Source organism: Sceloporus undulatus, chromosome 6, assembly GCF_019175285.1.
Source record: "Sceloporus undulatus isolate JIND9_A2432 ecotype Alabama chromosome 6, SceUnd_v1.1, whole genome shotgun sequence".
Taxonomy (NCBI): domain Eukaryota; kingdom Metazoa; phylum Chordata; class Lepidosauria; order Squamata; family Phrynosomatidae; genus Sceloporus; species Sceloporus undulatus.
This window is the reverse complement of record NC_056527.1, coordinates 2,331,812-2,355,589: the sequence shown is the minus strand read 5'-3', so window position 1 is coordinate 2,355,589 and position 23,778 is coordinate 2,331,812. Positions and strand designations below refer to the sequence as shown.

Sequence of the window (23,778 nt, the reverse complement as noted above, 5' to 3'; positions counted from 1 at the left end):
GAAATGCTGGAATGATGCTTCTCCCTTCCTTTTCTACTTTTCCCCGGGAAAGAAGTTACTAATCTTTGGGTCCAACTAATACCCAAGAGATGCCATTTGGGGTGGAGGTATGAAGACAATCCAGTCCAGAGTGTTTATTACCAGAGAATGCCAGCAAGGTAAAACTGTGTCGTCGTTTCAAAAACAAGCCAGTCCCAAGTTTCCACAAACAGAAGACTTTGAAGCCAGGCTGCAGTTTAAGTGAATATACCGTTTATTGAGCAGCATTATCAATGCAGAATAGTTGGGACTATCTATTGGCAGTCCTAACGTACAACAGCTGTATTGGATATGGGCAACTGTGCATCTATACAGAAAGGTGGGAGAGAGGCTGGGTGGACCTGCCAGCCATTGCTACATAGTCAGCTCCTGCAAGAAAGAGAAGAAGATGGATCAGGGTTGCAAAAGGAAGGAAGAGAAAAGCTGCAGAGAAGGTTCCTGCAAAGCAGATTTAATGCTATTGTCACCCTTATGCTGGAATGGTTATGAACCAGAGGTCTCTTTGGATCACTACATGTAACACCCAACTAGATTGCCTACTGGGATGCCCACCACTAGGACATGAGGGCACCTGATATACTCCCATAGCAGGAACTACCAACTTCTATGTCAGTGGGGCAGTGAATCCACATGTTTTGGATAGCTTTAAAGACGTTTGTCATGTATCTCAATCTCTGCCACTCAATGTGAGGGCTTCCACTTTTCCCTTCACCAAATGTGGGGACCTTCTAGATGCCCTCATGGTTTATTTGTTAGTCTAATCCAGTGATTCCCAAATTTTGGTCTTCCAGGTGTTTTGGATTTCAGCTCTCCAAAGCCCTAACCAGTTTGGCCTGCAGTCAGGGATTCTGGGAGCTAAAGTCCAAAACATCTGGAGGATCAAAGTTTGGGGAGTACTGGTCTAATCTCACCACTGGACACTACAACCCTTGAACACCGCTGTCATTGACACTGTGTGTCTGAACTCAGTCATTCCCATAACCTTTACGTTGCATTCTCAGAGCCACAAATAGCCTGCCTTAAATTCTATTGTGAGAAAGGCAGGATATAAATCCTTGAAATAAAATATGTAAATAAATAAGTAAATACAAAAATTAATTTTATCAACCAAAAGTTCATCTTAAAGTGAAAGATTGCTTATTCAACACATCTAAATCCAGACTGACTCTAATGAACTAACTCCCATCTCTCACTCCTAATCCAAAATAACCTGAGTTTAACTCAGTCTCTAGTCCTGATTTAACTATCCTAGCATCTTTAAGTCACACATCCTTAAGTCCCTGTATTAGAGGGTCCTTTAGCCAAGGTTTCATTTACCCACATCTTGGCCAAAAAAGGTCTTTCTAGGCATCTGAAGGTCCTCCAGCATGCCTCTATGGTCAACCTCTGGCAGAAGTTGGCCATAGGTTTTCCACTGGAGAATCTCCAGGTGCCTAGAGAGATCACTTCTCTTGCCATTTGGAGGTCCTCCAGAGCCTCCAACAGAAATACAAAGTTTGCTGTTATCTGCAATTTTCATGAACAACGCTAAGTCTGGGAATGTATCCCCCATAGAAACGGGGGTCATACTGTACTCCAAATTGTCCTACGCACCAGTTTTTTCAACCATCACTGGTTACTCCCAGCATCCCATGCTCTCACTTCCTTCCAACAAACCACTTACCTTACATACATTTACTGTATGTTGCATACATAACCATGCCTTACATTAATGTCTCTAATAAACTTAGCAATGCTTTAAAACTAATTCCAGAACATTACTGAGGTCTCCAGGCTGCTGAAGCTATCCTGGATGGCCACAGGTGGCCCATGGGCCATACTATGTCCATCTCTGCACCAAAACCTGGGCAGAGAGGTCCTCTCCTTGGTGCCATCAAAGAGCGTTTGTTAGGACAATTCATCTTTAAGTCATCTGATTGCACTGTGGCATCACTAGGGCTGGTGTCACAGTAGTGCAGTAACTCATAGTATCACTCCCATAGACTTCCTGAGATGGAAGCGTGGATGGGAAGGAGGGTTGGCAAAGATGGGATGCCCTTGGACAGTGTTTGAATTACAGAAAATCTCCATTTTCAAGGAAAAATGTCACAGCAAGAGCTGGTAGAAAAGGAGCCAAAAAGGTTGAGAGGGAGAAGCTGCAGGAGGAGGAGCAGAGAGAAAGTTGATAGCGTCACTGCCATCCTCATACCATCAAAGGGAGTGGCATGCCAAGATGTGGCCTCACAACAAGAGACTCACCATGATGGCGTTCACAATATCGTTGTTGTTGTGCCGGAGGGCCCTCACAGCTTTGGGACGCGAGACATTCGCCTGAGCCATGACCAGCTCAATATCTCTCACTTCCAGACCAGTTTCGTCAACCTGGAGGAGAGAAGAAGGAAGGAAGGAGGTGGACTGAGACCCAGAATCCCACCGGTGGAATTGTCCTCATATTGGTCTCACTCCAAAGGAACCACAAAAAAACAGCAGGCGCTTTTTGTTGTTGGTTAATCTTAACCTTTGGAAAGGAGGTGGAAGAGAAGAAATGAGAAAAGGAAGGAACAAGCAAGACAGGAGGAAAAAGAACAAGTCAGACAGGAAAGGGGGGAAAAGGAAGGAGAAAAAACAAACAGTGGAGACAAGAAAAAAGGGGGGTGATAAGGAGGAACAAGGAAGCAGGAGAAAGAACAAGAAAGAGGAAGAGGAAGAGGAGAAACAGGGAAGGAGGTAGAGGAGAAGGAATAAATTGGACAGGGAAGAAAAACAAGAAGAAGAAAAGACAAGGAAGGAGAAAGAATGAGGAGAGGAGGAGACTAGAGATAAGGAGGACAACAAGGACAAAAGGAAGAGGAAGAGGAGGAGGAGCTGAAAGAAGGATGAAGAAGAGAAACAAGGAAGGAAGATGAAGAAGAAGAAAGAGGGATGAAAGCAATGGGGAAAAAAGGAGGAGAGGAAGTAGTAGCAAAGAAGAAAGGAAGAGTAGATACAAGGAAGAAGAGGAAGAAGAAGAAACAAGAATGAAGGACCAGGAAGAGAAACAAGGAATGAAGAGGGCAAGGAAGAAGTCAGAAAGCCATAGGTAGATGAACACCAAAAGGCTGACCTGACATTTTCGGCACATGAGCAACTTTTGCATTCAGTCCAAGGCTGCAGAGGTGGAACTGTATGTGTTGCTACTATGAATGCCAATAGGCAAGAGCACACAAATAGGGGTGGATGCACATGTGCACAGGGTCACCTGCCCAGTTGCACATTCAGGTATGAACTCTGTTGTGCAACATTGTCATTCCACAATGGGTTCTGCAGCACAATCCATGTGTAACTCCACATGCAGAGATAGACATTATGCAACCCCAAGGTAGGATCTTGGCTCATGGCTGTTGTAGTTCCAAAAACTAAACATATCCAAGCTCAGTCCTCCAGTCTGCTTAGGATAAGGCCACTTACTGTGACTTTTCAAAGACAGGGGAAACAATCTGAGAGATCCATCACAGATAACCATGAAATGAAGACTCTCTTGGACCCGATCCAATTACTTCTCCCTTTTTCAACACAGCTGTAGGCTGATCAGGAGACTGGCATTGTATCCTCTCTGTCTCCTTCTGTAACCACTGTCCCTGCTGCTTTCAAATCCTTCAGTGGTCCCACTTTATCCAGTTAATCCTCTGCTGTCCCACTTTCTCAGCTGTTTTTAAAATGTCCTGTTTCTCCCTCTTTGGCTTACTTCTTGTTGCAAACTGCATTCAAGGTTTAATTAAATTAACCCAGCTTTGTAGACCTATTTGGGTTTGGGTTTTTTCCAAGCTTTTCTAAACTTAGTACATCAATTTCAGAGTTTCAGTGAGTGAACTACTAGTTTTGTTTGTGTGTCCCCCCCCCCATTAATAACTTTTGCCCTCTTAATGCTGGGGGTTTCACATCCTTTTGACCACACTCTGATGTTGCACATGTCCCTGTTTTCCTCTCTGGAATGGCTTGCATCTTTGGACCTTACCTCCTCTTCCTCTTCGCTCTCCTCTTTGATTGTGAGTGTTGGGGCTGTCTCTGTGATCAATGGCGAATGCTCAACAGGGACCTTGAATTTCTCCGCTGCCGCTTTGTGGACCTGCTGAGAGAGGTCTTCAATCTGTGGAAGGAACAGGAGGTAGGGGGAAAGACCCATGAGGACTAGTCTCTCTGGAAAAGTACAAGAGCTTCATGGAGAGAATGATGGACCACTTGGAAACTCCATGAGTCAAATAATGCCTACTTCAAAGAGGATCCTCAAAAGTCCAGCAAACATCAGCCTAAGTACTTCTGTAGCCTCCAAGAGGAACCAAACCAGTTATCGAAACTGTTCAAGTGGAAGCAGATTTTTAGAAACGGATTGCCATAGGTTCTTAATAGAGTGTTGTTTTGTTGATAGCCTCGGGTCATGCCTCTGAACTCCCTCATCCACAATCCTTCATACTTGGAGGAGAAGAGGCAAGATTCAAGAAATGTATGGCTTCTCTTGATCTGGTGGTGCGGTGGTTAAAGGACTTTATTGCAGCCACTCACTCATTCACAAACCACAAGGTTGTGAATTCAATACCAGCTAAGGGCTCCAGGTCAATTGAGCCTTGGCATCCTTGCATAGGCCACCAAAATGAGTACCCAGTTTGTTGGGGACAATTAGCTTACACTTTATAAACTGCTTAGTATATCAGTAAGCAGTATACAAATGCATTTGCTATTGCTATGGCTATGTCCTTGTAGTCAGACGTGAAATTATTACAGTGGACCCTTGCTATCGGCTGGGGTTTGGTTCCAGGACCTCCCACGAATACCAAAATTTGTGGATACCCACTTTCATTAAATACAATAGCACAATAAGATGGTGTCCCTTGTATAAAATGGCAAAATCAAGGTTTGGTTTTTGGAATTTATACTTTTTAAAATATTGTCAAATTATGGATGCTTGAATCCGTGGATAAAAAATCCATGGATATGGAGGGCTGACTGTGTGTTGTTACTGAGATCCACTGAGATTTCAGTGTTACTATAATCATAGTTTTTGTGGGTTTTTCAGGCTATGTGGCTATGTTCTAGAAGAGTTTCTTCCTGATGTTTCGCCAGCATCTGTGGCTGGCACAGATGATGGCAAGACGTCAGGAAAAAACCTCTTCTAGAACATGGCCACATAGCCCGAAAAACCCACAAAAAACTATGGATGCCAGCCATGAAAGTCTTTGACTTCATGTTACTATAATCATTTTGCATCTGGCTACAGGGACATAGCCAAATCCTTCTCCAATTGTGCCTGCTCCCCATGCAGCATGGAAAGGCTGTGCAAGGGGGGATTTCAGAGGTGCACAGTATGTCTGAGGAAGGAGGCTTTGGGTCCTGCGGATGGAGAAATGGAATACCAAATTCCACAGCCCCTCAATGCAACAGTAGTAGAAACCTATACTGGCATATGCCACTAATAAGATGCCTACCCCAGTGTGCAAACTCCCAAGACACAAAGGCGCTTGAGACCCACATGGGCACTTTCCACCCCCAACAGTTCACCTTGGCTTCTCCAAAGACAATGTAGATGTCCGATGCCGGGCTTTTGAAGACGTCTGGCTTGGTTATGACAAACAAGATGTTCTTGGATTTGCGAATGGTGATCCTGGTGACCCCGTGAATTTGCCGCAGACCAAGTTTGGACATGGCCTGGAAGAGAAGAGAAGAGAAGAGAAGAGAAGAGAAGAGAAGAGAAGAGAAGGGGAAGCCAGCTTGTGAGGACTAACTCTGAGCCAGACATGAGGGACTTTGGATACAACCAACACGCTCCCAGCAACATCTCCAATGGACAGAAAGTGACCCATGGCATTCTGATCATCCAATTTTGAGTCAGAGACTATTTTGGAGTTATGTGTATCGACTGTTTCTTTCAAATACAGTGGGCCTTTGATATCGCTAGGGTTTGGTTCAAGGACTCCCGTGGATACCCAAATCCATGGATGCTCTTGTCGCATTAAATACAATGACATAATAGAATGGTGTCCCTTATATAAAATAGCAAAATCAAGGTTTGTTGTTTGGAATTTATACTTTTAAAAAAATATTTTCAAGCTATGGATGCTTGAATCCATGGGTCAACTGTATGTACGCAGATACTTTATTTCAAGGATGGGTAACTGTGGGTGGAGGCTAGGAGACCACATTATCCCCTCTAGAAGACTTTGGAGACCCCATTCCCACTATATCCCCCTGCCAAAAACAAAAAAATGCCTCCAAATACCCTCTTGGAGCATCGGGGACATATTTGCCATGTTTTTGGCAAAAATATCCAGCTTCTAGGGGGCAAGGAGGGCATTTTTGCCACATCTCTGGATATGCCTGAGCCATTTTAAGTACAAAAGAAGCCTTTTTATTTTAATGCAACTGAGACTGAGGTTTACTGATACACAAACATCTGGGGGGGGGGGAATCCTGATCCAACTATGATCTCCAGAAGCCAGACCCAGTCATCATCTTCTCCATCAGCCCAATTCTGCAGCAGAAGGCCAAGCTGTGGTCCAGACCCATGCAAAGCGCAGGACTCCTTAGGGGTCAGAACCAGGGCTAATCCCAAAACCAACCACAAACACGGGCAACCTCATCCAGGGTCCTAACCCAGCTCTGTCTCTCGGATCTTAAATATGAGGGACATGTATATGCCGTTCTCTTTACAGTATTACAATTACTTGTTGCATAAAGCTCTGAATGTCTTTGAATATAGTATTTAAATGCTAAATCAAATACAGTGAGCCCTCCACATTTGATAGGGTTAGGGGCACAGGGCCCCTGTGAAAGTGGGAAAGCTATAAATAAAAAACCACCAATTCTTTTACCAGAGAGAACACCTCTCTAGGAACCTCCAGGTCCTCCAGTGCACCTCGATGGTCAACATCTGCCAGAAGCTGATCACAGACAAATGCCTAGAGAGTGTTTTCTCTAGGAAATGGTAGGTTCTCCAGCATATCTCTATGGTCAATTTCTGGCAGAGCTGCAACGGAGGACCTAGAGATTCCTAGAGAGAACATATCAAAACCACAAATAATCAGATTCGCGAAAGACAAATCCGCAAATGTGGAGGGCGCACTGTAATATTATTTAGGGCACTGGGAAATTTTACATAATGTTTTCTGGATACTTTTTCAATTCTGCTTAAAACACCACCATCGTTGCTAAATAGCTGAGCAGAGCTACCTTTCCAAGCTCTTCTTTTGGGCTCCTGGACATCTCAAGCCATCTAATTCATTTGTTGGCCATCCCAGTGATTCTTCCTCCTGGGATGCCGCCATATTTCAAACCTTCTCTTTGGGAAGTTATTTTGAATTAAGGCAAAGGGTTCAGGGAAGTCTTACCTTCCTTGCCTTCTTCTCGCTCCGACTCTGTTTTGCTTTGCTGATGGACTCTTCGCCAGTCCCCAAGGAGTGTGTCAACTGTGCCTGGAAGATGCAAGCAGGGCTATTGGGCGACATTCATAGAAACCCAAAAAGTTACTGTATTCCTGAATCAGACCCTTGACAGCTCCATCTAGCTCAGTAAAGCCAACTTGGATTGGCAGCCAGATTCCTCCCAGAATCCAGGCCAAATACTTCCCTAGCCTTCCTTACCTGGAGATGTATTTGCTGGTGGCTCTTCCTTGACCAAGACCAACCCCAATAAACTTCCAAAATGAGATAAAACCAGATGACTTCAGGGCAGTACAAAAGACAAACTTGTCTTTGGTTCAGAGGAACATAAGGAGACTGCCTTCTACTGGGTCAGATTCTTGGACAGGACTGGAAAGAATGTGTAAAAAATATGTGAAAAATTGCCAAGAAACTTGTTTTTCAAATGCTGAGAAACAACGATGAGAAGAATCCTGGACTCTGTTTAAATATTTGAAGGGATGTCATATTGAGGAGGGAACAAGCTTGTTTTCTGCTGCTCCGGAGAACAGGACCAGGAAAAGTGATTACATCTCAACATTAGGAGGAGCTTCCTGAGAGTAAGGGCTGTTCAACAGTGGAACACACTCCTCCCTCGGAGACTGGTGTAGTCTCCTCATTTGGAGGTCTATAAGCAGAGGCTGGATGGCCATCTGTCGGGGATGCTTTGATTGTGATTTCCTGCATGGCAGAATGGGGTTGGACTGGATGGCCCTTGTGGTCTCTTTCAACTCGACAATTCTATGATACTCTGGCAAGAATCTTGGCTGTTCACGACTTATGCCGCATAAAATTCATGCATAGTTGTTTTGCACAGAAAATAGCATTTTCTCTGCAGGAAACAACATTTTCTGCACAAAAAATGTTATTTCTTGCATTTCTGTGCAAAAAAAATGCTGTAATGAGGCACTTATTCTGTGCAAAATTTCCATTTTTTTACATAGAAAAGTATTTGTTTTTTTCTGTGTAGGAAATAATATTTCTCCTTAAGATATCATTTGCTGCACAGAAAATGCTGTGAATTTTCCAAAACTACATTTCCCAAAAGGGTATGCTTGCTTCAGTGGCAGATTGCTCAGTTTGAGCGCTCATATCTGGACTGACACTTTGTCACTGAATAAACTGCTGTGTCCAATTGACTGCACCTTCATTCTGGAACCCCAAATGGCTCATGTTTCCTCTTCATCAACCTTTGGGCTTTCCCTTCGCTTCCAAAGAGTCAGCCTCCTCCTCTGCAAAGCGGGAGTACCTGCGTCTGAGTGCGTGGTTCAGAAACCTCTGGCTCTTCCAGTTCTGGGATGGAGCCTTCATTGCTTTCCGAGTCGTTCGAAGACCCTGCAAAAGAGGAGGGAAGTGAGGTCTGAAACGGTCCTCCGAGTGTCCCAGATTGCCAGCTATTTTTAAAACCAACTTACCTCATTTCCCAGTGGGCTTTCCTTTCTGCACGCTTTGCCCTAGTTCTCCTACAGCGGCCAGAGGAAGCCCGGTTTCCTCTTAAGTACCATCAACCCTTCATATCCACAGATTTTTTATCCATGGATTCAAGCATCCACACAGTTTGAAAATATTCCAAAAACTACAGATTCCAAAATGCAAACTTTGATTTTATCATTTTATATAAGGGACATCATTCTACCATGCCATTGTATTTAATGGTACTTGAGCATCCATGGATTTTGGTATCCACAGGGAAACATGGAACCAAACCCCAGCAGATACCAAGGGCACACTGTATTTGTTTAAAGTTACAGTTGCCCCTCTTTTTTTCAGGGGGATCCGTTCCGGACTCCCTTGCGAAAATAGAATTTTGCATATATTCAAGCCTCATTGGATTGAATATAAGTGCGGGTGCATGCCACGGGTGCGCCTCCCATTCATTCTCCCTCCATTCATCCCTCGCGCATAAGTGAGGGACACGAGTCCAAAGACCACAAAGACGGAGCGAGGACTGTATTTATTTATTTTATTTAAAAGATCTCCATTCTGTGTTTTTTTCAAAGTGTGTTTCAGATGATCGACAATTTTGAGAGTAAAGCATATGAGCCAGCATGGTGCAGTGGTTTGGGTGCTGGACCATATGACTCTGGAAAAATGATGCCATATTGAGGATGGAGCAAGCTTGATTTCTGCTGCTCCAGATAATAAGACACAATGGAGCAATGGATGCAAGCTCCAGGAAAAGAGATTCCAGCTCAACATTAGGAGGAGCTTCTTGACAGCCAAAGCTATTCAACAGTGAAACACATTGCTCCCTTTGAAATTAATGGAGTCTCCTTCTTTGGAGGCTGTTTTTAAACAGAGCCAGGGACAGATCTATATATGGACAATATACACTAATGGCATCTATAGGTCCCTGGCTTTCCACTCCACCAAGTGCAACTGAGGAAGTAGATTTAAATTCATGAAAGCTCATGCTGCCAACTTCTTTCTTTCAGTTAGTCTCAAAAGTGCTACAAGATCTCTTTACAAGCCTTCCCCATCCAGCCTCTCTTTAAAGGCCTCCAAGGAAGGAGACTCCACCAAAATCTCTCAGGGAGTTTGTTCCACTGTCAAACAGCCCTTACTCTCAGGAAGTTCCTCCTAATGTTGAGGTGGAATCTCTTTTCCTGGAGCTCCCATCCATTGCTCCATTGTGTCCTATTCTGTGGAGCAGCAGAAAACAAGCTGGCTCCCTCCTCACTATGACATCCCTTCAAATACTTAAACAGGGCTATCGTATCACCTCTTAACCGTCTCTTCCCCAGGTTAAACATCCCCAGCTCCCCAAGTCATTCCTCAAAGGGCTTTATGGTTTCCAGACCCTTCACCATTTTAGTCGCTCTCCTTTGGACACACTCCAGTTTCTCAACATCCTTTTTGAAATTTGGTGCCCAGAACTGGACGCAGGATTATTTCAGGTGAAGCCTGACCAAAGCAGAATAGAGTGGCACCATTACTTCCCTTGATCTAGACACTATATTTTTATTGATGCAGCCTAAAATTGCATTGGCCTTTTTAGCTGCCCCATTACACTGTTGACTCATATTCAATGTATGGTCTGCTTGGACTCCTAGATCCCTTTCACATGTAGAAGTCTCCTTAAGCCAGGTGTCCCCCATCCTATATCTGCACATTTCGTTTTTTCTGCCTAAGTGTGGTCCCTTACTTTTCTCCTGTTGAAATTCATTTTGTTAGTTTTTAGAGTCCTCACCTTTGTGGTTGGTCTCCTGGATCCTTTTCCCCACCAAAGGCTTCTTCTCATCCAAGAGCATTGCGCCAGTCGCTTCCCTCAAGCTCTCGATCTCTGGGCAGCGGTAGGACAGTTCCCTCTCACTGGAGGAACTCAATTCCAGCTCGAGGGATCCTCGGTCGACTCTCTTCTCCCCGGCCGAGGAGGCCGAGCCCTTTCCTCGGGAGTCTTTGTTGCCTGGCAAACGGTTCCTGCCCCTGGAGTCTTTGCCACTGGGATGCTGGTCCAGCCGAGAAGGTGCCAGGGGTCTGGTGTCCTCGAGAGCTGAGGAAGGGAGGAAATTAGTGGTATAGGCTGGCATAGGCTGGCATGGCTGGAACCAGTCATGGTAAGCATAGAGGATTCTAGTCAGTGGCAGCTCCCTTGAGTCAGTGGTGACCACTGGGACAGGAACCAGGAATGCCGGTAGGCTAATGGTGGGCCATATGTAGCCCCTATTTTGGATCCATTTGTTCCCCAAAGTTCCCACCCCCAATTTTAAAACATTCAGCATGATCTTGGAGTGTTATTTGACCAAAGCACCTAAGAACCCCCGTCATCTCCAAATTTTCATTTGATACCTTGTGGCAGGCATTTACTATTTCAGTTGAGGTGAGGGAACAGAGTAAGGAAGACTCACCTTCCACAGGAGGTTTCCTGGAGTCCTGCAGGAGTTGAGTCTCCTTGGAAGGAGCGTGTTCCTCAGGCGGGCGAGCCATGGGACCCATAAGCCAGGAGGCAGCAGCGGGGGCTTGGAAGCGGCTCTCCGAGGGAGAGGATGGCAGCTGTGGTGAAGGTGGAGGCACTTCTTGGGGCACAGAACTTGGAGAAGGAGGGGGCGAGATGGGCATTTCCTCCAAGGCGGGAGACGTGGGTTGCTCTGGCTGTGAAAGAGACACCACAGTGAGAGACTCTTGTGATGGTCTTTCAAAGGATTGAGGAGGAACAATGGAGTCCATGGACAACAAGGCAGGCCCAGGGGTGGGGGTCCCTGCTCTTGCAGTGAGATTATCGGGATGAATTTGCTCTTCCTCTTGCTCTTCCTGATCATCACTCTCCACTTCTGGATACATGGTCTCCTCTGTGGTGTCCCCTAATCTAATCTCTTCCAACACCTCCTCTGTCCTCTCTTGTGCCACAACGTCAGCTTCTGGACTCTGGAGCCACAGCTCTTCTGGCTGTGATGGGATTCCATCAATGGACTCAGCTGCCTCTCCTTTGTCTTCTCCAGAGATGGAGACAATATTCAAGGCAGGTTTGTCTTTTTCTCCTGAACCAGAGCTTATCACCAGGCTAGCAGGCATCTCCCTCATCTTTGCAGGAATAGACACCTCTTCTGCTCCAGATGGAGCTTCTTGTCTTTCTGCCTCCAGATTGTCTTCTTCATCTCTTGCTTCCTTGCAAGGTTGTAAGTCATCTTGCTCTTGACCAGCAGCTGCATTACAAGAAGATGGAAGCTCCAGATCCTCAGCTTCTGACAAATCAGGTGTGAGTTCAGCAGAGGAACTCTCTGCCACTTTCTTCTTAAGGATGTCACGGAGGCTTTGTGCTTCTGCCAGGAGCTGGCTACTCATGAGACGAGAGCTCCCCACTCTCTGCTCCTTCAGGTTCCCAAAGGAGCCTTGCAACAGACTAGATATTTGCTGCCAGTCTGTGATATTGTCAGGAGACTCTGCTACTCCACCAGTGGTCTCCAACAAGGCCACAGACGGTTCAAGCTGGCTAGTGGAAGTCAGTGAACTCTCTCCAACAACAGTTCCTGAATTGTCCAGGTCAACACCTGCACTCTCTACAGCAGAGGTGTGATCCATTTCTCCATTTCCACTGGAAAGACCATGCTGAGCATTTTTGGGCTCGGTCAGATAGATCTCTTCTTCAGAAGCAAAGAAAAGCTGTTGGTTGTTAGTGGCCGCTGCAGCGGCGGCACCCATCTGAGTCAGGACACGGCGTGAGATGGGTGAGCCAGGAGCCCATGCAAGAGCGCTGTGGTGCAAACACACAGCCATGCTCTGCGGTGAGGATTCATCTGCTGGAGAGGGCTTCAGTGGTGCAGCCACAGGTTCAGCTAGGGCATCTTCAGCCTCAGCCACCAGGTCCTCCATCTCAAATGCTACAGCCTCCTCTTCCTGTGTAGGAGGGCTTTCCTCCACCACCTGGGTTGGGCAGCCCCAGATTTGCTCAGGTGTCCTTAGCTCTTCCCTCTCAGAGTCTGAGGACACAGCTACCAGAGTGCTCTCATGAGACCTACCTTCGCCTGCTGTGGTGAAGCTGGAATCCGAGGGAGACCAGGACGGAGAGACCTCAGGCTGCTTGGTGGAAGATAAGGCAATGTCCGGGTCTTTCTCTTGTATGGTGAGTTCAGCATCCAAAATGGGCAAGAGACCTTGAAGGAGAGCCTCAGCAAAAGTCTTCTTGTGCACCGGTGGGTGTGGTTGCCTGGGCAGATCATGATCTAAAGAAGGCGCGGCATCTATGTTTTCTGCAGGAGGTCTTCCTGGAGAAGGCACAACTACCTGAGCTTTGGAGTCTGGAGGATGGTAGTCACCTGAAGAAGGCAGAGATGCAGCTGGTTCTACATGTGCCATAGAGCTAAGCATCTCAGGACCTGGTGGGATGGCTATCTCAGCATCTTTGGTTGCTGCCTGGGATTCTGGGAAATCCGCACCCTGCACATGTGGACATTCAGTAATTTCTTTCCTGTCAGCTGGCTCAGGGTGACCAGTTTGGCCAGACACCTCAGCAGCATTGAGCACATCCTCTTTGGGCACCATCTTCTCCTCAAAGCCCGCTGTCAAACATGGATCTCTGCCAGCTTCACCCACAGAGAGAACACATGCAGACTCGCTATTCTGCGCTAGCAACAAATTCATGTTACTGTCTCTCAGGTTTGGCTGTTCAATGACCAGATGGTGGGCAGCTTCCAACAGCTTCGGGGCATCACCTGTGAAGCGTTCACCTTCAAGGTGGTCTCTCAACCGAATGGCCTCTTCCACCAGAGAGATTTCTGCCACTGAATCTGCTCCACTGAGCTCTTCACTCTCAGGTTCTGAAACATCCTCCTCTTCCTCTGAGGGTGCTTCCCAGTTTTGCTCCAGATCACCTTCCTCCGACAGCGCCTGCCGTTGCTCCTCCAAAACTTCTTCTGCTGCCATCAGTCGGTCATCTCCTGTAGGAACCTCTTCCCTAAGCTGATTTTGTTTGCCTGTCTCATTCTCTGTGGTTTCTTCCACAGCTGTTGCTTCAGGATGGCTGCCCATTCCTATCAGGCACTGGTCTTCAATGGACTCGACATCTTTTGCATTGGACTCTTTGGCTTCGCCAGTCTCCATACATACTTGTAGGGGTTTGGGAGCCAAATCATCCCCTAGTGATGTCTCTTTGTTGGTGAGGTGTCCTTTGTAGATCTCCATTTCAGGTCCGCCTGAGCTTCTCTGGATCCCACAGATGGCCCAGCTCTGGATTTCAGTGAGTTCCTCAACTTCTAGATGGGGCAGAAGGGTTTCCTGAGCAGGTAGCGCCATGGCCTCCAAGGGAAACTCGCTGGCTTCCGTAAGTACGTTTTCCTGTGTGTTGTTGTTTAGGCCCAGGAGGGTCTGAGAGCCTGTTTTTGCCTCAGAAAAGGTCACTGCTTCGCGGTCCTCGTTGTTGTTCATCTGATCAAGAGACGAGGCTTCCTCAAGTTCATCCTCCGACTCAAAGCAAGCTATAAGGCACTCCTCTGTCGGTTCGCTGTCGGCCCGGATCACTTCAGGCTGTTCCAAGATGGCTGCCATAGAGGACTCAAGGAGGGATACAAACGGTGGTGCCTCCTTCCCCCTCTCAGAGTCCAATGTCCCTCCATTGTGTCCTTCAAGCTCCAGTGAACCTCCCCCTGAGGCACTGTCTTGGTCAAGGAGTTCCAGCAGCCGTTCCTCAGATTCTTTCAGCCTGGCGCTGATATCAATGGCAGACGCATCGTTGACCTCCTGAGATGTCAGCTCTGTAGACTCAACAGGATACGGCTTTGGATCCCACCTGAGAGGGATGGCTGTCCCAGCGCAAACCTGTCCCATCCATTCTTCAGCAATCTGGCCCACTGGCAGAGATATCTCCGCAGAATCGTCCAAAGGAGGCAGCGCATCTGCTTCATCATCTGTATCGAAGCAGGCAATGAGACACTCCCCAGGGTCATGGAGGTCTTTCTCGAGGGCCTCTTGCCCATCCGAGAGAGACAGATGTTCTGGAGAGGAACCTTCCTCCTTAGGAGGCTCTTTCTCTCTTTCACCATTGGTGTTGTGGCTCAATGCTCCAGGAGCTGCTGCAGTGCCTTGCTCCAAAGACAACCTCTGTCCATGCCCAGAAGGAGAAATGCTACTGCCTCTTGAATTCTCAGACAAATCACCAGAGCCCTCTGGCTGTGTTGCAGTTTGTAGTGTGGAGGTAGTGACCTTTTCATGAGGGCTTTGAGCATCGATCTGGCCCTCCGGATTGGCATCGTCTGCTTTGGACTCACCTGGGAAGGGTTCTTCCTCTCCTAGTTCTCCCTTGGCTTCCTTACCCACAGAAGGAGCATCTTCTTCCTCATCTGTATTGTATGCATCCGATGAGGTCTCCATCTCGCTCTCACTGCCTGAGTGTAAATGTCCGGGTTCTAGGTCTCCCTTGGGAGCCTCGTCCTCTTTGTGAGCATCTTCTGCAACCACAGCATACTGTTCCACACTATACAACCGCTCATCTTCCTCTCCGTTGTAAGAGGCCGAGTCGGAGGATGGAGAGGTGTCATCCTGGTAAGCAAAGGACTCATCCACTCCTTCGTTGATGGAGGCTTCCGAGAGAGAATGGAGGAAGGAGGCTGAGGTGCTGTCTTCATCCTCGGCGCCGTAGAGGGTGTCATTTTCCACCGATTCCCCTTGGGGGAAGAGGGTGATCTCCATGGATTCTGCCTCAAAGAGGAGGCTGCCACGGAAGGGCAGCAACAAAGCAGAAATCATCTGGTCGTTCTCAGTATTCTCTGTCCCGTCATCAGGGGAGGAAGCCGCCATCTCTTCTTGTTCTGTGTCAGGTCTGTCAGCCTCTGAAGGACTCACACTGGACATGCTATTGAACTCAGGAGGAGGCCCAGAGAAGGCATCAAGTGAACAGGACAAAGGGTTGGGTTCAGAACCTGCAAACCCCTTCATGGTTTGGTAAGAAGGCAAGTTCTCTATCTTGAAAATCTTGTGGCCTGCTGAGGCACTAGAGCTCAGCACGGCTTCATCGTCTTCCGAATCTTCTCCGCTCTTTGGCCAAGAGGGGCCACTCCGCTCTGGCTTTGGAAGGACCAGCCTACATGTCACTGTCTCAGAGGCCCAGTCTTCATCCTCTCCAGGAGTCGTCTGCCCATCATCCTCATCCTCGTCCTCTGGTGCAGGGAAGGAAGCGTGGACAAAAGTGCTGGGAGACAGGGTCTGGAAGGTCACCTCGCTCTCCAAATCCGGCAACTCCAGGGCTTCCGACTCCGCGATCAGATTTGGGGAGCAGGAAGGGGAGGTGCTGGCGGTGCCCGAAGAAGCCCAGCTGCCCCCCTCAGCTGTGATGTAGGACCCCGAGGGGGAGGTGGGGGGCGAGCCCAGGCCTTCATTGTCCATGTCACTCTGTTCTTCGCTGAGGCTCTCTTTAGGGAAAGGATGCTGCTGCGGTTGCTGCCTGAGGTGGGAAAACACAGTCCGGATGGGAGTGGACGGAGCTGTGAAGTAGAGCTCTGGGTCCATGCCACCACAACCGGCATGCTTGACCAGCAAGGGCTGGCCTTCGGCTGGCTCCAAGGAAGGGTCTTTGGTAAGCATGGGAGAAGGGGAAGGCACGTCAGCCACAGGTTCGCCCTGAGAGAATGAGGCTGGCACTGCCACCTCTTGCTCCGAATGCTTCAGGAGGCTGGGCAGAGAGAGGCACACTTGCCGGTTGTTCAAGTCCTTTGCGATCGGGTGGATTGTAGGCTTTGACTGGAGCTCTTCTGCAGCTTCCAGAGCCTGCCCTTCCACATCACTTGTTTCTTCCTCCTCCTCTTCCTCCTCACCAGGCCTGGTCTTCAGGGTGCCAGGTTTGGGTGGCACAGGGACAGTAGGCAACTCTCCCCCTTCAACATCTTCCTCCTCTTCCATGCACTGCGTCTCTTCCCCCATAACTATCCTGGCATCGAGGGTGTCCACTCCTGGAGGTTCTCCGAGACCTTTGGAGACCACCTTATTGGTCTTAGGGGCCTCTTCCATCATGACCTGGCCGCATTCGCTCAGGGCTACCAGACCGGCTGCGGTGGCACCGATGGCAGCATCACAGCTGGCTCCTTCGGGCTGAGGTCGGTCTTCTTTCTTCCCTGGTAGGAAGACCTGGACGCTTTGAGCACAAAGGGAGGAATCCATTGGAAGCTCAGCTTGGCAGTCAGGTGTCACCACTGGAGAGATCTGCAGAGGGGTCAAGATCTCACCACTGCTGGATGTAGAGGAGGCAGAGCTGTTCTGAGAGCCATCTGGGAGAGAGGGAATGGAAAAAGAGTCAACAAAACACTCTCACACCTATCTGAAGTAATAGGAATGGATAAATTAACTCAGTGGTATTCCAAACTTTGGTCGCCCACATGTTTTGGACTTCAGCTCCCAGAATTCCTAATTGTTGACCAAGGTGGCTGGGGCTTCTGGGAGCTGAAGTCCAAAACATCTGTCAACCAGGATCATTTCTGCAGTGTGTAATGAGCTACTCAGGACCAGGAACTTGCTGGGCAGTTTGTTTGTTATTATTTCTTGAAATATATTGCAGTCCAAAATAGGGAACTTTGCAAAGCTCTTCTCGTTAGTCTTTGGGATTTAACCCAACTTGTTGGGAAGGATCTCTCTCTTTCTCTCCCATCCTCGTGGCTTCCTAATGTCCCTGTATGCATTGATACACATTACCAGAAGCTGGTTAGCAAAGGGCTGAGTTAGCATTTGCAAAGCACTTTGGAGACAGAAGCACTAAATAACTAGCAATTGTATGTGCCTTCAAGTCACCTGCCAACTTATGATGATCTCATGAATTTCAGAGGATTTTCTCAGTCAAGGAATCTTCAGAGATGGTTTTGCCAGTTCCTTCCTACAACCTACAGGACCTGGGATTCATTGGGCTTGGGGAGGTTCTTCTTTTTGGACTGCCAATCCCAGAATCCCCCAGCCAGCACAGCTTTTTTGCATGCTCTGGAAGTTCCAGCCTGCAACATTTGGAAGAAAAGGACCAAGCTCAGATGTGGAAGCAGAGTTGACTGGGGGATTCTGGGAGTGGCAGTCCAAGAATTCACCTTTTCCTCCATGCTCTTGAAGGTGCACCCTGCAGCATTTGCAGAGAAATGGAAGCAAGATCAGATCTTGTGAGTGTTTGTGCCTTCAAGTCACCTGTCAGATTTATGGTGTCCCAACAGATTTCATAGGGTTTTAAGCAATAGCCAGAGGTGGTTTTCCCATTCCTTCCTCTGAAATAGAGCTTCCAGCACCTGGCATCCCTTGGCAGTCATCCATCCAAGGACTAACCAGGGCTGGCCCTGCTTAGCTTCCAAGTTCGGATGGGATCTGGTGCTTTTAGGGTATTTATTCCCTCTACTTGGGTCCCCTCCGAGGAGAAAGGTGGGATATAAACCAAATAAATAAATGGCTTCCAAGATCACATGCAACCTAGTACTTTTAGGATATTTATTCACTTTTACGTACTTTTAGGGTATTTATAGACTTTCAGGTGCTTTTAGGGTATTTATACTCTCTACTTATTATGGGCTGGTGCAGGGAGAGCTGAAAGCTCCTGGCATCCCTTGGTGGTCTCTCATCCAAGGACTAACCAGAGCTGACCTTGCTTAGCTTCCAAGATCATGTGCGATTTGGTGCTTTTAGGATATTTACTCACTTTTATGTACTTTTAGGGTATTCATACTCTCTACTTATTAAGGGCTGGTCAAGGGAGAACTGATAGCTCCTGGCATCCCATGGCGGTCTACCATCCGAGGACTAACCAGGGCTAACCCAGCTTAGTTTCCAAGATGAAAGGGGACCTGGGGGTTTTAGGGTTGCTTTTTCACTCTCCTTATTATGGGCTGGTCCAGGGATTGCTGCCAAGTCCCGGGCTTGGTTGCATCGATGCCTCTCTGCCATTGCCTCTCCTTGGGCTCTTAACCTCTCCGACTGAAATCCAGCTAATGGGTCCGGTGCCTCTCAAAGCGGTCGATCCAGCTTAGCCTCCAGGGAACCAGACAGCAGCTTACGAGAAACAAGAAGAAATACGCCGGTGCCCTCCTGGCTCAGACAGTTGCAAGCTCCATCCCTTCTTAGCATGCCAAGAATAGATTAAGGCCTGCCACTTCCCAGCTTTGCTTGCTTGCTTGCTTACTTACTTGGAAAGATAAGAAACCCTCCTATAATGGCACACAGAAGCCTGCAATACCCCATTATTGAGAAGGCCCCTACAAATGTGTGACAGTTGTAGTTCACAACAAAGTAACTTTCCCAAGCTTTGGTTGTAGCATTGGGATTGCAGCTCTAGTGCAGTGTTGGGGGAATCTCTAGATCTGCAGCCCAAAAATGACAATCAGATATAAGTTTATTCTTATCTCCTATCACTCGGTTCCTATCTCCAATCACTTGATAAGCAGTGACTAAAGTATAATCTGCACTACAGAAATAAGGCAGTTTTGACACCACTTTAATTGCCCTGGCTCCACAGTATGGAGTCCTTAGAGTTGTATTTTTGTTGAGGCACAGGTGACCGGATGTCCTCACCACAAAGGAGGACAAGGCACTGAAGATGTAGGGCATGCAAGGAAAACAGAGGACACGACCAACCAAAAGCTAAAAACACTAAGGAGTTTATCATACTGGAGCTAATTTTGGCATTAACGAGAGATTAAAGCGCATTTATGGCATCTGGCAAATAAAGCGAAAATGGCAAATGATTATCACATGCAAATAAGTGATATTGGAAATGTATTGTCGCTGAAATCCTAAAAGTAAAAAGATTATTATTATTAAGCTTTATTTATATAGCGCTGTAAATTTACACAGCACTGTACATACAATCTTTTAATTAGACGGTTCCCTGCCCTCAGGCTTACAATCTAAGAAGACACGACGCAAAAGGAGAAGGGAGTGGTGGAGGGGAAGGGGATGAGGTCCAGCAGTTCCTCTCTACCTCCGAGGCCTGGACCAAGGCAGATGGACTGCAGGGAGGGCTCTGTTTCTTAAGGAAAGATGTGTGTTAAGGCTTCTTTGCGACCACTTTAATGGCGGGTTTTGTGCGACATCGTATGATGTTTTGTGTCATTACACAATTTTTCCGGGATATTCACGGGACAAACTCCTGATCTCCTTTGTGTGATAAACTCCTACAATAAATGTAAATTGGTGCTTCTTTGCTGTAGACAAAATGGATTAAAATTAAATTAAATTAAAAATTTCAAATGCAATTTTGCTAAAATGCAGGATATTTTGAAATTCCTTCGGGACAGAAGACTGATATGGACAATGTGTCCTGGAAAAGGAGGATGTCTGGCCACCCCGAGCTAAAAGCAGTAATATGAAGGTAAATTTATCCATGGGGAGAGGTGGATAAGAAAGTTGTTGTTGTTGTTATTAAACTACAAATCCCAGAATTCCATAGCATGGAGTTGTGGCAGTTCAAGTGGTGTCAAACTGGATTATTTCTGCGGCGCAGATAAACATAAATCACAGAGCGCTTCTTATGAGCCCACCGAACAAAGAAAGAAGGGAGGAAAAACCAGAATTACAAAGTAAAGACAGGTCAGGATTTGGAAGAAATCTCTACTTTTGTGAGCTTCTGGTCTGACACCAGGATTGAATACAGGACCTAAATTCCCTAAATTAATATCTTCCCCCAAACAAGGAGGCACAAGCCCCCAAATGGGGCTTACTACCCTCTTTCCCATGCAGAGTTTGGAAATCATCCGCCCTTTGGACTACAACTCCCCAAATCCCCAGCCATAGCAGTCAGGTGTGATGAGTCTGATACAAATACAGCCTGGACAGGGTGAGCAGATAGCCTTTCTCAGCACATGTCCTACACTTCAGCCTCCTGTCCTGGAGGGATTCCAAAATGCCCTCCATTTGGAGCGTGACTAAGAAGAATGAATTTACAGTTCTATTAGTGTTCTTAGCTGAGGATAACCAGACGCCCTCCTTTTCCAGGACGCATCCTCCATTTCCACCTTCGGCCCAGCAGGGATTCCAAAATGTCTTCCATTTGGAGCATGTCAAAGAAGCATGACTATAAATTATTATTACTATTATTATCATCTCATTATTATTTCTTACCCGCCTCTCCCAATGGATAAATTTACATTTCTATTAGTGTTTTTAGCTCAGGTTGACTATACGTCCTCCTTTTTCAGGACACACTCTCCATTTCCACCTTCTGTCCAGGAGGGATTCCAAAATGTCCTCCATTTGGAGCATGACTAAGAAGCATGAATTTCTATTTTGCATGAATGCCTTGAGGTTTTTATTTCACAATGTCCTCCATTTTTTGGTGCCTTGTCCTCCTTTGCAGTTAGGCCACCTGCTCAGCTTGAGCCTCAAGAAGCTGTTCTAGTCGTGTGCAGAACTGGGGGAAGTTACAGTACTTTTTTGGATTGCATGTCCCAGTACCCCCTGACCACACAACCCATACTGACCAAGCAACTCTGGGAATTATAGTACCCCAAAGCAGAACTTTTTCCAAACTCGACCAAGTGCAAGGAAGCAGCCAAGGGCATTCTGCGCATGCTTAAACACCCCACTCTCCAGAACCCCACCGGCCAAAGCTTTACCTTTTTCCACCAGATGCTGAAGCCGATTCAGGACAGCCCCCATTGAAGTGTGGGTCCCCACAAAACCCCACAATCACACACCCACAACTCAGCCAGAAGGAGTCTCTCCGCAGTGCACACCTTCGGGGCAACCAACCAGAGACAGAGGAGCACTTGGCTAGCATCAGAAACCCAAACAAGGGGCCCTGGGGGGAGAAGGCCCCTTTTATCCAGCTGTGGGGCAGAAGGTGGCAATGGGGCCGGACCCCTTCCAGAGCTTAAAGCAAAAGCGGTGGGAGTTTGGCTTGGTTGCTGAGGGCAGATGGTGTAGTGGTTTCAGCACAGGATCAGGCCTCTGGAAAGACCAGGGTTTTTCCATGCTGGAAACATATAAGGCAGTGGTTTTCAACCTGTGGGTCGCAACCCCTTTAACAGGGGTCGCCTAGGACCATCGGAAAACACATATTTCCAATTGTCTTAGGAACTGAGACACCACAATTTTATGGTTGGGGGTCACCACTATAAGAGGAACTGTATTAAAGGGTTGCAGCATTAGGAAGGTTGAGGACCACTGCTATAAGGTGACCTGGGGCAAGTGCTGTGATGTTGTGTTTGTCGTGTGCCTTCAAGTCGTTTCCAATTTGTGGCAACCCTAAGGCGAAGCTACTACAGGTTTCTCTTGGTAAGATTTGTTCAGAAGTGGTTTGCAATTGCTATCCTCTGGGGCTGAGAGTGTGTGGGTTTTCACGGCCAGTTAGGGATTCGAACCCTATTCTCCAGAGTCATAGTCCAAAACGCTGTGATAGAGTTACCTAAATACCTTCCAGAGACATTCCCACATGTTTTATGTGGCTTTTCTTCTCTATAAGGAGATACAGGATTTCCACTTTACTTCCCCCACAAACACATTCTCCCTATTCCTGGCCTTTCACAAAAGTCGAGAAACCGCTAAGGCATGGATAATAATCATGCAGTTTCCCAGATGATTTTGGACTGCAGCACCCAGCATTCCCCACCCCTTGGACTTTCCTGGCAGAGGCTACTGAGACTCAAAAGCCCATCATCCTTGCTCACACCTGTCCTACGAGAACCTCATTAGTAGCAAGCAAAGATTAATTCAAACGGGTATCATGCTGCCCTCCAGGCACATCATTCCTCACCAATGGGACTGATGGGAGTTGTAGTCCAACAATCTCTGGAGGGATTTATGGTTTTGCACACACAAAAACCTAGGTTTTCAAGGGTGGCCTGGAGACACTTATTGTTAATTCTGACTCCAGGTTGGGATGCAGAGGGTTAAGAGGGAAAACTTTTCAAAGCCAGGGTTATTTTCCCCCCAGCCCTACAGCTTCCAGGTGTTTTGAGGATGCTCTTTACAGGAGATAGGAACTGTAGACCTACACACCTGGAGGCTGCCATCTTGAAGATGTTCTTCTGCACATAAAGAGAGCTGGGGAAAATTACTTTTCTTTTGACTAGGGGTGCATCTACACTGTCACAAATAATGCAGTTTGACACCACTTTATGTGCTGTGATTCTATCCTACAGAAACCTGGGATTGGTAGTTTGGTGAGGCACCAGCAGAGAAAGATCTTGCAAAACTACACATCCCAGGATGCCCATAGGCTACAGCACCAGCACAATATTGTATGGCAATACATAGGCAGATGCTAGAAACATATCAGTCACGAAACACCAGTCATTAAGAGAAAATGACTCAGCAGGCACCATGCAAAAATTATTCACGTTGGACCTTTCTCTTACATTTCAGGGGCATCTGCACTGTAGAAATAATGAAGTTTGACACCACTTTAACTGCCATGGTCCCCTCCTAGAGACTCCTGGGATTTGCACTCTTTGGCAGAGAAGGCAAAAGACCTTGCTAAACTAAAAATTCCAGGACTATATAGGCTGGAGCTACAGCTCTTAAAGTGGTGTCAAACTGCATTATTTCTACAGTGTAGATGCACCCTAGACCACCCATTGGCCTCACTGGCTGGGGATTTTGGGAACTGCAGTCCTCAAAGTAACCTTCCCCAACCCAGCTAGCCGGATCCTGCATCTTTAACAGGCAGAAATCTGACAGGTGAGGCTCCCTTTGCCACTGATATATTTGCACACCAGGTTAAATTAAATGTCTAGTCTGTAGTGGGATTTGTAGTTTGTTGTGGCACCAGAGCTCTCTGACAGGGAAGGCTAAATATCTTACGAAACTACAGATCCCAGGATTCCAAAGCATTGAGCCATGGCAGTTAAAGCAGTGTCCAACTGCATTAATTCTGCAGTGTAGATGCAGCCTGGGGCAATGCAGGACAGATGGAAGGTATGCCTTCCACACTATACAACTATAGCCC

General features: G+C 47.1%; 1 protein-coding gene across 1 annotated transcript; it reads right to left on the bottom strand.

Moving 5' to 3' along the window:
* Positions 1-237: 237 nt before the first annotated feature.
* On the bottom strand, positions 238-19,017 carry LOC121934350 (NAC-alpha domain-containing protein 1-like). Its single transcript, XM_042474756.1, has 8 exons — positions 11,294-19,017; positions 10,636-10,938; positions 8,695-8,780; positions 7,377-7,460; positions 5,551-5,697; positions 4,013-4,144; positions 2,278-2,400; positions 238-408 (listed from the first exon to the last, which is right to left on the bottom strand). The coding sequence occupies exons 1-8, from the start codon at positions 17,028-17,030 to the stop codon at positions 394-396; spliced, it is 6,627 nt and encodes a 2,208-aa protein (XP_042330690.1). The 5' UTR covers positions 17,031-19,017; the 3' UTR covers positions 238-393.
* Positions 19,018-23,778: the final 4,761 nt, after the last annotated feature.